The sequence below is a fragment of the Antechinus flavipes genome, chromosome 5 (genome assembly GCF_016432865.1).
Source record: "Antechinus flavipes isolate AdamAnt ecotype Samford, QLD, Australia chromosome 5, AdamAnt_v2, whole genome shotgun sequence".
NCBI lineage: Eukaryota > Metazoa > Chordata > Mammalia > Dasyuromorphia > Dasyuridae > Antechinus > Antechinus flavipes.
Genome location: NC_067402.1, coordinates 59,582,775 through 59,600,086, shown reverse-complemented (window position 1 = coordinate 59,600,086; position 17,312 = coordinate 59,582,775). Strand labels below are relative to the sequence as shown.

General features: G+C 36.6%; 1 protein-coding gene across 4 annotated transcripts in view; it reads left to right on the top strand.

The window, feature by feature from the left end:
* Nucleotides 1-17,312, top strand: part of C5H10orf67 (chromosome 5 C10orf67 homolog) — a 120,425-nt gene that overhangs the window by 22,027 nt on the left and 81,086 nt on the right. For all 4 annotated transcript variants that reach the window (XM_052001654.1, XM_052001655.1, XM_052001653.1 and 1 more), the window contains exons 2-4: nucleotides 1,933-2,053; nucleotides 5,420-5,563; nucleotides 6,361-6,435. In XM_052001654.1, the coding sequence (XP_051857614.1) occupies nucleotides 1,933-2,053; nucleotides 5,420-5,563; nucleotides 6,361-6,435 (340 nt within the window). The remainder of the gene's footprint in view (nucleotides 1-1,932; nucleotides 2,054-5,419; nucleotides 5,564-6,360; nucleotides 6,436-17,312) is intronic.

Sequence of the window (17,312 nt, the reverse complement as noted above, 5' to 3'; positions counted from 1 at the left end):
TATTTGGGATGCCTTAGCTTGGCTAGTTTCCCACTACTATTTCTACACAGCAGATTCTTCTTCACTTTCTTGCTCTACCTCCTTAACCTCCCCATTAATTTTCTCTTGTTTCAACAAACATGTTTTGTAAGTTTCCTGTGTCTGCTAATTCATTTATTTATCTTTACCAACCAGCCATCTCTTTAACTACAAATTCTTTACATATTTGGGTTTCATTTATAGAAATGTCAAACATGAATATGACCTCATTTCTCTTGATGATGATGATCTCTCCTTTCAAAACTAACAGTTAAATTAATATTTATAGTCAGTCTAAAATTGTATCAGGACATACTGCTCACTCTTCTCCCACTCTCCAGCCATCACTGTGAAAGCAGGAAAAGGCCCACACAGCATCAAGGACCATTTACAAAATATATTTATTTTAAAACATTTTGAGTTCCAATCTGTTTCTCTCCTTCCCTCCCAACCCTGCATTAGAAGCCAACATTTAACGCAGATATATCTGTGAAATCACACAATACAGACTTTCATATATCAGTTCTTTCTCTGGAGGTGGATAACATCTTCCTCCTTAAGTCCTTTGCAGCTGATTTGAATATTCACATTACTCAAACTAGGTTAGTCATTCATAGTTATTCTTCAGTCTTGCTGTTACTGTATACAACGTTCTATTGGTTCTGCTCCTTTCACTTGTCATTATTTCATGTAAGTCTTTTTGTGTTTTCTTAAAATCAACCGGCTTGTCATTTTTACAACACAGTAGTATTCTATCAGAATCATATGTCCCAACTTATTCAGCGATTCCTCAATTGATAGGCATCCTCTCAGTTTCCAGTTCTTTGCCATCACAAAGAGAGCTGCTGTAAATATTTTAGAACATAAAAGTTCTCTATTCTACAAGTTTCCCCCTGATTTTGGAGAAACAAATATAATAATAGCTTTAGTGGGTCAAGGATATGCACAGTTTTATAACTCTTTGAGCATAATTCCAGATTGCTCTCCAAAGTGGTTGGATCAGTTCACAGTTTATCAGAAAGGTAATAATGCCCTGGTTTTTTCCACATCCCTTCCAACACTTGTCCTTTTCCCCTTCTATCATTTTAGGCAATCTGATAGATGGACCAAGGACCATTTTCACCTTTATTTATTTCCCAGATTGCTATCACCAAACAGTTTGTCACTTCCTATCCAAAAACTCCAGTGGCCTATTATCACCACTGGCATCCAGAGCCCTTTGTAACCTAGCCGGCTCCTGCATTTCTGGGAGTCTCTTACTCCCCAGCATAATCTCTTTGATACAGTGAGACCGGACTCCTGGCTGCTCCAGGAACAAGGTACAACATCTCTCAGCTTTCCGTCCTCATGCCTCGAATGTTCTCCTCTGCCCCAGCTACTGATTTCCCTGGCTTCTTTTAAGTCTCCATTAGAACCCCAGCTCCTGGAAGAAGCCTTCTCCAGCCTTTTTCATTTCAGTGCCTTTTCTCTGTTAGTTCCTATTTATCCTGTGTTTAGTTTGACTTGTATGTATGAGTTGATATTGTCTTCCCTATTAGATTATAAACTTTATGAGGGCAAAGATTGTTTTTTTCCTTTTTTATTCTGAATGTGTAGCACATAGAAGGCACGAAATAAATGTTTGTTTAGTTGACTTGAACCTGTCTAAGCCTCTTTCTACTTGCTCAGCATGATCCTTACAAAGTTCTTTCCAGCTTTTGCTTCCAGAGTCTGTGATCCATGGGGATGAGGCCTGGAGAACACCTTCCATGCAATAGGGAGACATTGGGCTCTGGTGCTGGAAAACTTCCCCCTTTCTGGCACATTTAAAATTTTATTTGGCCTACACAAAATGGAAGACACTTTTTTTCAGCAGGCAACATTTTATATAAAGCAGTGATCACCATACTGAAGCCTTTTTTGTCTTTCTTCCAGGGTGGACTTGTCAGATAATTTGAGAGTAGGCTATTTTTCAACAGATCGTGCTACTCAAACAGACATCTCTGAAGTTTTGGAATTAAGACAGCTAAGTTATACAACACAAAAACTAGCCAAGGTAATATCTTGATTTTCTTTTAGATTAATTCAATACTTTCATATCTTTATTATGTTAGCTTGTGTATCTTTTATTGATTTTCTTGAGTTTCTTGAAACACACAGTTTTGCTTTTTTTTTTTTTAATGATATTCAGCAGCTCTTGGCAGCATTAATTAAACCTCAGTGATGGTTATTTCATTAGTGAATATACTTAACCTCCATTAATATTCATGTATATTAATTTGTATGATGAAGTGTCAGTTTTGTTTTTCTCCCTGAAATTTGCTATACATCTGTGGAAATTTATTCAATTATATGTAGGGAGAAAAAGACTGAACCTGAAGCACATTTATATGTATATGTGTATATATGTGTATATCCATGGATTATAGTTCTAGAACTGGAAGTAAACACAGAGACCCTGTGTACTCTATCCACTTCATTTTAAAGATAAGGAAACTGATCCTCAGGGAAGTTCACTGACTTGCTCTCACTCCCCCAACTACATTATATTTAGCTATTTTTTATTTACTTGTATTTTATCTCTTCAATTTTTTCTTTGTGTGATTATATGTATACTTTCTGTCTTCCTCATTAGAAGTGTTTGAGATTAGGAATTGTTTCATTCTTGTATTTGTACTAGTAGCACTTCACATAATACCTACCACATAGTAGATGATTAATAAATGCTTGTCACAATGATTCATTACCTTAGACATACCTATGTCTCTATCTTTTAAAAAATTTTACAAATAAGAGCTTGGTTTATTGTTTTGTATTCATTATCTAGACTTAAAAAGTGATGCAGAAAATGTTAATAATGCAAATTAAATGGAGAAATGTGTCATGGATACATCTCTACATTTACCAGAACTCTTAGTTAACATCTATGCCATTAGAGACTATCAATGTTAATGAGACCATAGATCCATGAAAATATCAAAGTATATACTATGTAATATAACAAAATTTAAGTATATATTTTTATATCAAAATACTTGAATATATGTTATATGAAGAAGAGTGAATAACATATTTGTAAATAGAACCCACATGTATAACTAAACTATAATGGTAATTTTTTTTTATCTTGACTTTTATTTATGTTTTTTTTAACTCAATAGTTGTTTATTTTTTTTCTAATTACATGTAAAGATACTTTTTCAACATCCATTTTTATAAGATTTTGAGTCCCCAGTTTTTTCTTCTTCCTTCCCTTACCACCCCCTCCAAAAAGACAGCAACCAATCTGATGTAGGTTATAGATGTACAATCTTTTAAAAATATATTTCCATAGTAGTCATGTTATGAAAGAAAAATCAGAACTAAAGGGAAAAACATAAAGGTCATTTTAAACACCTTGCTGAAATCATGAATCTCTTAAAGCAATGAAGCTCCTACTTTCTTGTTGGCCAAATAGCTTATAAAGGATTTCCAACAAGAAGCAAACATAGTAATTTGAATTCCATTCCTCCTTACTGAAAAGATCACTAAACACCAAGTCAGGAGATCTGATCCTGTGTCTGCTATTTACTAACACTATGATCTTATACAAGTCACTTAACTTTCCTGGGCCTTAGTTTCCCTGGCTGCAAAATTAAATGACTTAATCATCTCTAAGATCCCTTTCAGCTGTCTCCCATCTGATCCCTTCCCATACAGCAGAATTACTACAATTTTGCACTTTATTTTCCAAATTCCATGAAACATGTTTAACTGAAACTCATCTCAGATCTTTCTTTAAACCCAGCCTTTAAGCCCATCGGGCAATATACTGAGTCTCAATCCCTCAATCCGAAAGTATTCCAATGGGGTTCTAGACACTCATTTATTGTTTCTGTTTCTCTCTCTCTCTCTCTCTCTCTCCCTCTCTCTCTCTCTCTTTCTGGTATCCCAATAGGGGAGATAGGCTAAGGTAAAAAAGTTGTTCATCCTCTGTATATCAAGCTCCTCTTGAAGGCTGTTGGGTCACTTCTGTCCTTTAAATCAAAGATCACTTTATCTCTTTAGTTGTCATTGTAAGAGTAAACAGAATTAGGTAAGGATGATCTGAAATAGAATCAGTCCTGGATATATCTCTCTCTCTCTCTCTCTCTCTCTCTCTCTCTCTCTCTCTCTCTCTCTCTCTCTCTCTCTCTCTCTCATACAAGACACTGGTATCTTTTTATTGTATATTAAGATTTGCAAAGAATATTAGAAAATTCAAGAACATCTTGTTGCCAGAAAGCACACCACAAATGGATGAAGTTGTTGAGTACCCACTGGGGATTTTATTAGTGCATCAAGAACCCACCTGGCTTTAAATATTTTCCTACTGCTCTGCCGTGATATTCTTCCTTGCCTTGGTGACCTGAAATTCATACGATGAAGACCATTCCTTTGGGATAGACAGTGAAGGGAAGAGCATAAAAGTCAAACAAGGTGATAGAAAAGGGGGTAGAGGGAAGGAGGGGTGGGAGAGGAATATGGGGGAGCAGGCGGTCATAGTGGTGAGAATCACTCTAGCTTGTTAGAATCGATAAGTATTTAGTTTATCAAATGGATTAATTGTATCTTTGGAAGAGAGCCTGCTTGATCCTGTCAGAATGGGATGAAGAACAGTTAAGTTTTAATGAAGAAGATGGGAGGCAGTAGGATTAGCAGTACTGCATGCCAAGAGAGAAAGGAAAGAGAGAAGACTGGAGGATCAAGGGCAAGCCTGTCAGATGGAGTTAGGAGATGGAGTTTGTGTGATTAGCTGTATGACTTGCCCAGTCTCCCTAAACATAGGTCTCTTGTTCATCTGTAAAATGGAAGAAGGGCTGTACTATTTTCACTCAATAATTGGGCTGTTGAGTGATATATGAGAACAATTTCTATAAAGAACTCTATAATAGTCAAGCACCGTCTTCACAGGAAGTGCCATGTAATTATGGCCTACTGGCATTTATTTGCCTTTGTAATTTGGAACAAGTTAATTAACCTCTGAGCCTTAGTTTCCTTTTCTGTAAAACGAAAGCATTGAATTATATAATCTCTAAGGTTTCTGTCAAGTCTAAATCTGTGATCTTATAATTTAATAATTGTATCATTATGAGAAACAAGAAGGAGGGAAATATTGCTTAGGATGGAGAAGGTCATTTAACCTCTGATTGCCTTAGTCTCCTCACCTGTAAAATGAAGATCATGCTTGTTGTGAGTTTAGAATACAATACTTAAAAATGCTTTGAAAACTTTAAAGTACTATATAAATGCTAGCTATTATTGCTGTTGTACAATTATGTTGCTCAGTCTAAGAACTTAGGATAAGGGAACTATGTGGCAAATACCTAGTTAGTCTAGTTTAAAATCTTTTCTAGAAATATTCCTCTCTGCATCTGATAATACATATTTTAATTTTTTTTAGCTTACTGATGTTCTTCAGCAAGATTTTAAATACCTCAAATTATACCTTGAGATGCAGTTTCAGGACCAGTTGAAAGAAGAATCCATGAAACTTTACCAAAAACTACAAATGATTATTCAAGAAGTAGTAAATCTTCATGAAAAGGTACAATTCTGATCAGTCTCTATTCTGATTAGATGATCTTGTTGATTATTTGGTTTTTTTTTTTAGTGCTATTATGAATTAACCAAATAAAGGCAACAGATTGATTTGCATATATGAAGCACCAACTCTGCACTTTAAGGGGAACTCCCATGATTGGAATAGAACCAGAAAGAATGATGATGACTGTACTTTTCTGAGAAACTTTCCAAAATTCTGGCGTCATGAGAGCCTCTTATCTAGAACAAAGAGTAGGCAGAACTTGAAATTAACTGCCATGTTGAATTGGAATAAGATTATTGATCATTTTATTTTTAATACAATTATAATTATGAATAGAAAGCAGGTTTAACTTTTGATCATCCAGGAGCTGCTAATCCAGTTGAGTTATTCAGATTTCTGTCTTCCCTCCATTCCTCTTGCTGAACTTTTTGCAGTATATGATGCCAGAAAGGACAGGGGCAAAGAGAGGATTTCAAATTTAGATGGATCTTTATTACTTTTCCAGCAGCTCTGCCAGGAGGTTCAGGGAAGATAGTTTAAACTATTGCCTAGAAAAAATTTTAGAATTACCTTTTTTAGTATAATCCCTGTTTTTCTTGTTTTCTTGAATTATATATAATCAAGAATTGAATATAATAGAAATAGATGTGGTATAGAGAATAGTACGAAGAAAAGTGATTTCCAATAGAAGTTTCCAGTTAACTAGAATAATGTGAATAACAGTTGTATATTATGAAAAATGATTTAGTAGATGAGGTTAGGATGTGCTAATAATTTCACTTACTTTTGAATTGTAGAATGAAGACACAATGAGAAAAAGCTTCTATAAGCAGTTATGTGATGCCATTGCTTCTATCAGAGGAACCTATTCGGTAGGTTTTGTAGTGATAGAATGTTTCTGATAGGATTCCATTTCAGTTACATTTTCTAAATTCTAGGGCCTGGTCTTTTACTTCCAAATCTGCCATCTTAAAATTCACTCAGCAGCAATCAGGTTTTGATAATTAACTTAATTTATTGATTTATAGTGGCAGCTACATCTGCCAGTGGTCATGTGAATGTGTGTCTGCTATCCAAATTGCCCCTTTTCTTTTATAAAGATTCATGGGAAACTAAATCAGTAATTATAATTATAAGTAGTTAACATTTATATAAAGTTGACTATGTTTCAGGCACTTGTACTAAGCATTTGAACACTTATTATTTCACTTTATTCTCACAACAGTCCTGAGAGGCAGGTGCTTTATCCTTTTTCCCATGCTCTGTTCTATTTCTTTGGGTCTTTTCTGTCCACAGATATATTTATTATACCATAACTCTAAGGCAGTTAGTGATTATCAGCATGGTAATGCAGCATCTTACAGTTAGTAGATGTTAAATTGATAAATATTTGTGCAGCTTGAATTGCAAGAGTGGGAAGATTTAGATTTGGAGTGGAAGAACCCTCCAATTCAACTCTTATCGAGGTGGCAATGGGCAAAGGGCTTAAATCTTGAAACTCCTGTTTCTTCACCTATAAAATGAGAGGGGGAGCTCTAGATAAAAGCTTTATAAGCTGTGGGTTGTGACTTCATTCACATAACTGAATGTGGGGGTCACAGTAAATATTTGATTTGCATACCTATTTTATATGTCTACATATAAAATTTCAAGTAAAATTTCTCAGGCAAAAGTGGTTAAAAGTGGAAAAAGTTTAAGAAGCCCTGTACTAGATGATCTCTAAAGTTTTTTCCAATCTTATTTTAATTCTTATGAATTAACACTTTTTTTCCCTTTTTTAAAAAGTTTTATTTAATAATTACTTTATTTTGACAGAATCCATGCCAGGGTAATTTTTTTACAACATTATCCCTTGCACTCGTTTCTGTTCCGATTTTTCCCCTTCCTCCCTCCACCCCCTCCCCTAAATGGCAAGCAGTCCTATATATGTTAGATATGTTGCAGTATATCCTAGATACAATATATGTTTGCAGAACCGAACAGTTCTCTTGTTGCACAGGGAGAATTGGATTCATAAGGTATAAATAACCCGGGAAGAAAAACAAAAATGCAGATAGTTCACATTTGTTTCCCAGTGTTCTTTCTTTGTGTGTAGTTGCTTCTGTCCATCATTTATCAATTGAAACTTAGGTCTCTTTGTCAAAGAAATCCACTTCCATCAAAATATGTCCTCATACAATATCATTGTCGAAGTGTATAATGATCTCCTGGTTCTGCTCATTTCACTTAGCATCAGTTCATGTAAGTCTCGCCAGTCCTCTCTGTATTCATCCTGCTGGTCATTTCTTACAGAACAATAATATTCCACAACATTCATATACCACAATTTACCCAGCCATTCTCCAATTGATGGGCATCCATTCATTTTCCAGTTTCTAGCCACTACAAACAGGGCTGCTACAAACATTTTGGCACATACAGGTCCCTTTCCCTTCTTTAGTATTTCTTTGGGATATAAGCCCAATAGAAACACTGCTGGATCAAAGGGTATACACAATTTGATAACTTTTTGGGCATAATTCCAGATTGCTCTCCAGAATGGTTGCATTCGTTCACAACTCCACCAACAATGCATTAGTGTCCCAGTTTTCCCGCATCCCCTCCAACATTCATCATTATTTTTTCCTGTCATCTTAGCCAATCTGACAGGTGTGTAGTGGTATCTCAGAGTTGTCTTAATTTGCATTTCTCTGATCAATAATGATTTGGAACACTCTTTCATATGAGTGGAAATAGTTTCAATTTCATCCTCTGAAAATTGTCTGTTCATATTCTTTGACCATTTATCAATTGGAGAATGGCTTGATTTCTTATAAATTTGAGTCAGTTCTCTATATATTTTGGAAATGAGACCTTTATCAGAACCTTTAACTGTGAAGATGTTTTCCCAGTTTGTTGCTTCCCTTCTAATCTTGTTTGCATTAGTTTTATTTGTACAAAGGCTTTTTAATTTGATGTAATCAAAATTTTCTATTTTGTGATCAGTAATGGTCTCTAGTTCATCTTTGGTCACAAATTTCTTTCTCCTCCACAAGTCTGAGAGATAAACTATCCTATGTTCCTCTAATTTATTTATAATCTCGTTCTTTATGCCTAGGTCATGGACCCATTTTGATCTTATCTTGGTATATGGTGTTAAGTGTGGGTCCATGCCTAATTTCTGCCATACTAATTTCCAATTATCCCAGCAGTTTTTATCAAATAATGAATTCTTATCCCAGAAGTTAGGGTCTTTGGGTTTGTCAAACACTGGATTGCTATAGTTGACTATTCTGTCTTGTCAACCTAACCTTTTCCACTGATCCACTAATCTATTTCTTAGCCAATACCAAATGGTTTTGGTGACTGCTGCTTTATAATATAATTTTAGATCAGGTACAGCTAGGCCACCTTCCTTTGATTTTTTTTTCATTAATTCCCTTGGGATTCTCGACTTTTTATTGTTCCATATGAATTTTATTGTTATTTTTTCTAGATCATTAAAATATTTTCTTGGAAGTCTGATTGGTATAGCACTAAATAAATAGATTAGTTTAGGGAGTATTGTCATCTTTATTATGTTTGCTCGGCCGATCCAAGAGCACTTAATATTTTTCCAATTATTTAAGTCTGACTTTATTTGTGTGGAGACTTTTTTATAATTTTGCTCATATAATTCCTGACTTTCCTTTGGTAGATAGATTCCCAAATATTTTATGGTATCACCAGTTATTCTGAATGGAATTTCTCTTTGTATCTCTTGCTGTTGGGTTTTGTTGGTGATGTATAAAAATGCTGAGGATTTATGGGGATTTATTTTGTAGCCAGCTACTTTGCTAAAATTATGAATTATTTCTAATAGCTTTTTAGTAGAATCTCTGGGGTTCTCTAGGTATACCATCATATCATCTGCAAAGAGTGATAGTTTGGTTTCCTCATTGCCTACTCTAATTCCTTTAATATCTTTCTCGACTCTTATTGCCGAGGCTAGTGTTTCTAATACGATATTAAATAATAATGGTGATAGTGGGCAACCTTGCTTCACTCCAGATCTTACTGGGAAAGGTTCCAGTTTTTCCCCATTGCATATGATGCTTACTGATGGTTTTAAATATATGCTCCTGACTATTTTAAGGAAAAGTCCATTTATTCCTATGCTCTCAAGTGTTTTTATTAGGAATGGATGTTGGATTTTATCAAATGCTTTTTCTGCATCTATTGAGATGATCATATGGTTTTTGTTTGTTTGGTTATTGATATAGTCAATTATGCTAATAGTTTTTCCTAATATTGAATCAGCCCTGCATTCCTGATATAAATCCTACTAGTGTATTATCCTGGGGATGATTTTCTGTAATCTTTTTGCTAATATTTTATTTAAGATTTTAGCATCAATATTCATTAGGGAGATTGGTCTATAATTTTCTTTCTCTGTTTTCAGCCTACCTGGTTTAAGTATCAGTACCATGTCTGTGTCATAAAAGGAGTTTGGTAGGACTCCTTCAATCCCTATTTTTTCAAATAGTTTATTTAGCATTGGAGTTAATTGTTCTTTAAATGTTTGGTAGAATTCACATGTAAATCCATCTGGTCCTGGGGATTTTTTCTTAGGGAGTTGATTGATAGTTTGTTCTATTTCTTTTTCTGAGATGGGACTGTTTAGGATATTTACTTCTTCCTCTGTTAGTTTGGGCAAGCTAGATTTTTGGAGGTATTTTTCTATTTCATTTAAGTTGTCGAATTTATTGGCATAAAGTTGGGCAAAGTAACTCCTAATTATTGCTCTAATTTCCTATTCGTTAGTGGCGAGTTCTCCCTTTTCATTTTTAAGACTAACAATTTGATTTTCCTCTTTCATTTTTTTAATCAGATTTACTAAGGGTTTGTCTATTTTGTTGGTTTTTTTTCATAGAACCAACTCTTAGTTTTATTAATTAATTCAATAGTTTTTTTACTTTCAATTTTATTGATCTCTCCTTTTATTTTTAGAATTTCAAGTTTAGTGTTTGACTGGGGGTTTTTAATTTGTTCCTTTTCTAGCATTTTTAGTTGCAAGCCCAATTCATTGACCTTCTCTTTCTCTATTTTATACAAATAGGCCTCTAGAGATATGAAATTTCCCCTTATTACCGCTTTGGCTGCATCCCATACATTTTGGTATGATGTCTCATTATTATCGTTTTCTTGGGTGAAGTTATTAATTATGTCTATGATTTGCTGTTTCACCCAATCATTCTTTAGTATGAGATTATTTAGTTTCCAATTATTTTTTGGTCTACTTCCCCCTGGCTTTTTGTTGAATGTAATTTTCATTGCATCGTGGTCTGAAAAGGATGCATTTACTATTTCTGCCTTACTGCATTTGAGTTTGAGGTTTTTATGTCCTAATATATGGTCAATTTTTGTATAGGTTCCATGAACTGTTGAAAAGAAAGTGTATTCCTTTCTGTCTCCATTACATTTTCTCCAGAGATCTATCATATCTAACTTTTCTAGTATTCTGTTTACTTCTTTGACTTCTTTCTTATTTATTTTGTGGTTTGATTTATCTAATTCTGAGAGTGCAAGGTTAAGATCTCCCACGATTATAGTTTTACTGTCTATTTCTTCTTGCAGCTCTCTTAATTTCTCTTTTAAGAATTTAGATGCTACACCACTTGGTGCATATATGTTTAATATAGATAGTGCTTCATTATCCATGCTACCCTTTAGCGAGATATAGTTCCCTTCCTTATCTCTTTTAATTAGATCAATTTTTGCTTTAGCTTGATCTGAGATCAGGATGGCTACCCCTTCTTTTTTGACTTCACCTGAAGCATAGTAGATTTTGCTCCAACCTTTTACCTTTAACCTGCATGTATCTCCCCGCTTCAGGTGTGTTTCCTGTAAACAACATATTGTAGGATTCTGGCTTTTAATCCATTCTGCTAACCGCTTCCTCTTTATGGGGGAGTTTACCCCGTTCACATTTATGGTTAGAATGACCAATTCTGTATTACTTGCCATCTTGTTAACCCCGGTTTATGCTTTTCTCCCTTCTTTCCCCTTTACCCCCCTTCCCAGTATTAAGCTTGTGAGCACCACTTGCTTCTCACAGCCCTCCCTTTTTAGTATCCCTCCCCCCGCCTTAGAGTTCCTCCCCCTATCTTACCCCTTTCCCTCCCAGTTTCCGTATTCCTTTCTACTTAGCTTATTCCTTCCCTTTTCACTTTTCCTTTCTCACTTTTCAATGAGGTGGGAGAAGTTTCACCATAGATTGAATATGTCTAAAATTTTTCTCTTAAAGCCAATTCTGAAGGCAGTAAGATACCCACTATATTCATCTCCCTCCATTCTGTCTCTCAGATATAATAGGTTTCCTATGCCTCTTCATAAGATGTACTACCCCCACTTTACCCTTTTTCTGGTACAATGTCCTTTCCACATCAGTTTCTAGAACAAGGTATACATGTATTCTTTATACATCTTTATAGCCGAAATATAGTTCCCAAGATTAATCTTTACCTTTTTAGATTTCTCTTGAGTTCTATATTTGTAGATCAAATTTTTTGTTAAGTTCTGGCTTTTTCATCAAAAATAGGTGAAATTTGCTTACTTCGTTGAATGTCCATCTTCTTCCCTGGAAAAAGATGCTCATTCTAGCTGGGTAAGTTATTTTTGGTTGCATACCAAGTTCCTTAGCCTTTCGGAATATCATATTCCAGGCTCTTCGATCTTTTAGTGTGGATGCTGCCAGATCCTGGGTGATCCTTATTGTGGCTCCTTGATACTTGAATTGGGTTTTTCTAGCCGCTTGCAATATTTTTTCCTTTGTCTGAGGGTTCTGGCATTTGGTCACTATATTCCTTGGTGTTTTGATTTTAGGATCCCTTTCAGTGGGTGATCGATGAATTCTTACAATGTCTATTTTGTCCTCTGTTCCTATGACTTCTGGGCAGTTCTCTTTGATAATTTCCTGGAAAATAGTGTCCAGGCTCTTTTTTTCATCATGCTTTTCTGGAAGTCCAATGATTCTCAGATTGTCTCTCCTGGATCTATTTTCCAGGTCTGTTGTCTTCCCCAGAAGGTATTTCACATTCTTTTCCATTGTTTGATTTTTTTGGATTTGCTTGACTGATTCTTCTTGTCTCCTTGAGTCATTCAATTCCAATTGTTCAATTCTGATTTTCAGGGAAGTATTTTCTTCACTCACTCTTTTAAAATCTTTTTCTAATTGTCCCATTGAGTTCTTTTGTTCTGTGGAATTTTTTTTTCCATTTCCCCAATTTTGTTTTTTAGAGAGCTATTTTCTGTTTCCAGTTCACCAATCCTATTTTTCAAGGATTTGATTTCTTTATCCACTCTCTCTTTAACTGACTTCTTCAGGCTCTTTTGCCATTTTTCTTCTAGCTCCCTTGTGAGAGCCTTTTTAATTTCCTCCATGAGATTCATCTGTGCTGAGGAACAGATGATCTCCTCCTTTGGGGATTCACCTGGGGACTGTCTGTTTTTAGTGTCCTCAGGATTTAGAGTCTGCTCTCTATCTGTATAGAAGCTGTCAAGGGTTAACGTCCTCTTCAGTTTCTTGCTCATTCTGTCTAATAATCAAAGACAAACTAGCAAAGAAAAAAAGAAAAAACTGGAGTCTTTCTTTGAGGGAGGGGCTGGGTAGTGTTACCGAGCTTCCTCTACAGACGGCGGGGGCAGCAGTGAGGCACTAGCCCTACTGTGCTGCGCCTGCGCTCTGAGATCCCAGAGCGTGCTGAGTCACTGTGGGGGGATGGAGGGGTGGCCAGGTCCCGAGAGACTCCAGCTGTTTGGGGTTGTATTCTTCACCCCCGGTGTTTTTAGCTTCTCTGCTGGGCTGCTGACTTGCTGCCAGGGCAAAAGTATCTAATCCTGTAGCGAAGCTCTCCCCGCAGAGACAGCTGCAATCACTCCCCACCCCCCTCTCCAGTCTGCTCCCGTGCTCTCACTGCCACTGCCCACCGCCTGCACCCGATCCAAAACCGTCCCAGCCCTCCAGTAAAGACAGACCTTTCTTGGCGAATCTCAAGGATGGCTTCTCTTGGTAACTATTTGTGGGGTTTTTTTCAGTCAAGCATTAATTCAGAGGCTTGTAATGAAATGGATAGTGAGAGAAAGCACGGAGCTACACAGCTGTGTGCCTCCTCTCTGCCATCTTAACCGGAAGTCGAATTAACAATACTAATTTATACTAAGGTAGACCTGTGTTTGGTGAGCTGAAATATTTAGTATAAGTAAAGGCACCATTCCAGGGCTACTTTATCATTATATCATTGATTTGAAATGATTAGTATAAGTATAGCACCCCCTCTGGAGCCATTCACCAACTTTCACTTCTGCTGGTAGGTTTGGTCCCTAGAGGATGGCAATTGCTTCAGCCCTTAAGGATTGAGGGTTATTTTTAATGTAATGAGCCCCCATCAAGTGTGCTCCCCACTGATGATCATTTGACCCACAGAAATGAACTATCTTTTTTAAAAAGGATACTAAGCAGGTGCAGCAAGAACAGATGTTACAGAAACACCCCCTTTCCCTGTGTTGGGGAATATACTCCCCTAAGTCTATACAGAACAGAGACTGGAAAGTGGGCTCAATCTCAGAGAAGAGAGCTCTCTGCTCCTGGAAGTCCTTCCCCCCGCCCCCTCCATAGAGTCCATTGACATTCTCTCTGCTGGGCCCTGAGGATGGAGAGTTAGTGTCCTTGAGAGCCCCTGAACAACTTCTTTCAGCAAGATAATTGTGTCTCTGTACTCCCAGTGCAGATCCTACCATCAGCTACTACTGTTCAGAGGCATTCTTACAAACTCTGTTTGGAAACTTAAAATCATTTGGCTTTTCATTATCTGGCTTAGAGGGGTTTGGGGGAGAAGGGTAGAAACTCTAATAGCCTCTCTGCCCCCACTTCTTTTTCCTCCCTGCCCCTAATATGAGCACAAGGATCTGCTTCCTCAAGCACTCCTGAAACCTAACTCACTTCCGATTGGAATGCCTTCTCTCTCCCAGCTAATCCAGATGGCTCAAAAGCCCTTCTCTCCTCCCACATTTGTATTTTTCCCTACTCTCCCTCTGACTGACTAGTCAGTTCAGTAAAAGATACCTAGAACTGGTTGATAGCTCTGATAGCAATTGGCCAGAAGCCAATTCTGAGGGCCTCCCTTTCCCAGATAATACTTTTATGATGGTGAATTAGACCATCTATGTTTCATTCTTACCTGGCTCTTGGCCTTTGAAGGGGCATTGTCTCAGATAAACAGAGATCCACAAAAGATCTTAATTTAGCAGGGCCAAGTCTACATCCTTGACTTTCTGGACTCTGATGAGGCTGGAGGAGGTGAGGCTGATGACTTTGCTCAGCTCTGCCTCCCTTAGGCCCCATTCACTGAAAAGTCAAACCATGGCCATCATGATACCATTGGTCCTATTGAAAACAAAGGATAAACACTAACTTTAATTGAGTCATTGATTCATCTGAGGTGTCTAAGACCCTGGGTGGCAGCAGTGAGCAGAGCTTTGCTCAGAGTCAGGAAGACCTGAATTCAAATTCTGACTCAGTTTCAAGCTAGTTGTGTGACCCTGAGCAAATCAGGTGTCCTGTGGCTGCCTTAGGATCATCAACTATAAAATGGGATTAGTAACAGCTACTACTAGCTATGTGACTCACAAAAGGAGGTTTATGACTGTTTTGTTAGATTAACCAGCCTAAATCTAATTGTAGATTTCTTTTGCCAATCAGGCTCACTACTGCATCCTGTTAGCACAAGAAAATTCTTTTTTTTTTTTTTTTGGTTTTGTCTTGTTTTTTTTTCCAAGCACCCTCACACTTTCTCTTTTGAATAGGAAGGAAGTCACCCAGGGTTTCCCTATATTTAGCTGGGGAAGGAAATTCTTCCCTCATCCATCCTCAGCTAGTAGGATACAGAGCATCCATGTAAATTGTTTTGAAGTTATAATAAAACTTATAGAGTTCCATTGTTACATCTTTTCCCTGACCATGGACAATGTTCCTTTATCTTTCTGGGCAACAGTTTCCTTGTCTAAAAAATAAGAGGGATTGAGTAGTTGGCCTGGGAGATCCCTTTCAGCTTTAAATCCATGACTCTACAACCTCCTGCTGCTACATTTATTCCCTGGCAGAAGTAAAGTAGTAATTATGTGTTGCAGTGTAGAGATTTGAGTTTTGTATTGTGGAAATCTTGTCACCCAAGTAGCATCCAAGCAAGTACATTTTGTGCTACCAACTTCTGAATTGTTCTTTCTTGGTCAATTTCTAGCTTCCATTTCTTCTGATATTCTGGACTCAAATGAGTTTTCCATGACTTATTTTCTAATCTGGATTTAATTCCATTGATTTTCAAAATTATATTGATGGTTTCGTGATACTGAAGAATTACATATTTCTCATAATATTTAGATTACAGTTACAGGTTAAGGGGAAGATCCTCTCTCTTAAATATTTACTCTGAGAGCCAGTAAGCCTGAGATTGTTCAGGGGCAAAGGCTTCCTCCCTCCTCTCTCCTATCATCCTATGTCTGGTTTTTCTGTCTTGTCATTAGAGCACCAATGATAATCGCCACCATATGACAATGTTAGAGTTGTGAAGGTGTTAAGCTTTCTGCCTGATTAGCTAGTTAATTCTATTTTAATCTAAGATTATCCTTCTCAGTTTACTAAGATTCAATATCCACAATAAGAGTATTCTTAGGGATTATTGTAAGAATCTGATTTTTTCAAGTTTAATATCTAGCAAATTAGCAAATGTAATGAGATTTGAAGCGAAGGAGAGGGACTGTTATTTCCTCTGGGAAATTCCAAAACACTTTTTCTATCCTCAGCTACCCATCTTTTGAAAAAAGATTTTCTTTCTTATCATTATGAATTTGACAAGTATCAACAAATATTCTTGTACAAAGAATGCAGAAAAGGATTATATATGCTATCTTGAATCTGTAGGTTGTAGTTAACAGATATCAGGTAGGACTTCTTAAAAATCTGTATTAAAGTTAATCCAACTGGCCACCTTTTAAGTATCAGTTCCATCCTGATGATGCTATAAAGACATAACAATTCTCTAAAAAAAAAAAATCAGACCAGAACCAAAAGGTACAGAGGGCACGCCTAGTGGATATAAACAAGCTGCCACATATTGTCAGGATATTATAAAAATAAAATGCATGTGGGGCTGTAGATGGAGTGCTAGACTAGAGATGAGGTGGGAGTAAGTAGGAGTGGGGAGAGATCAGACTCTGGCTCTGCTATCTTATACCTGTGTGACCTGGAAAAATTAACCAATCTGGGCTTCCCTTTTCTCATTTATAAAACAAGAGGACTAGACTTCTTGAGCTCCTTTCAATCAAGTTGCATCTATGATCTCATAATAGTAATCATTAGCATATGACTGTTTTAGGTTTGCAAAGCACGTTATATACATTGGGTCTCATTTGATCTATCCAATAGTTCTCTAAGGGAAGTACTACTTATATTATTATTATTCTTCCCGTTTTACAAAGGAAACTGAGGCAGAGAGAAGAACCCAGGTGGGTTGTTCACATGACTGCTATGGGTTAGAGCTGTATTTTGAACATAGCTCTTCTAGTTTCCAGATTCAGCAGTCTATCTGCTAAGCCCAGTGTCCCCCACAATCCTGTGATTCTATAATAAATTTATGTTCAGAGAATGAAATAGAGGTTGTTGTGTATTGAGAAAGAAAGCTAATGAAATGGACAGCCTGAGGGAGGCACTGGTACCCACCTCAGGTGCAGAAAG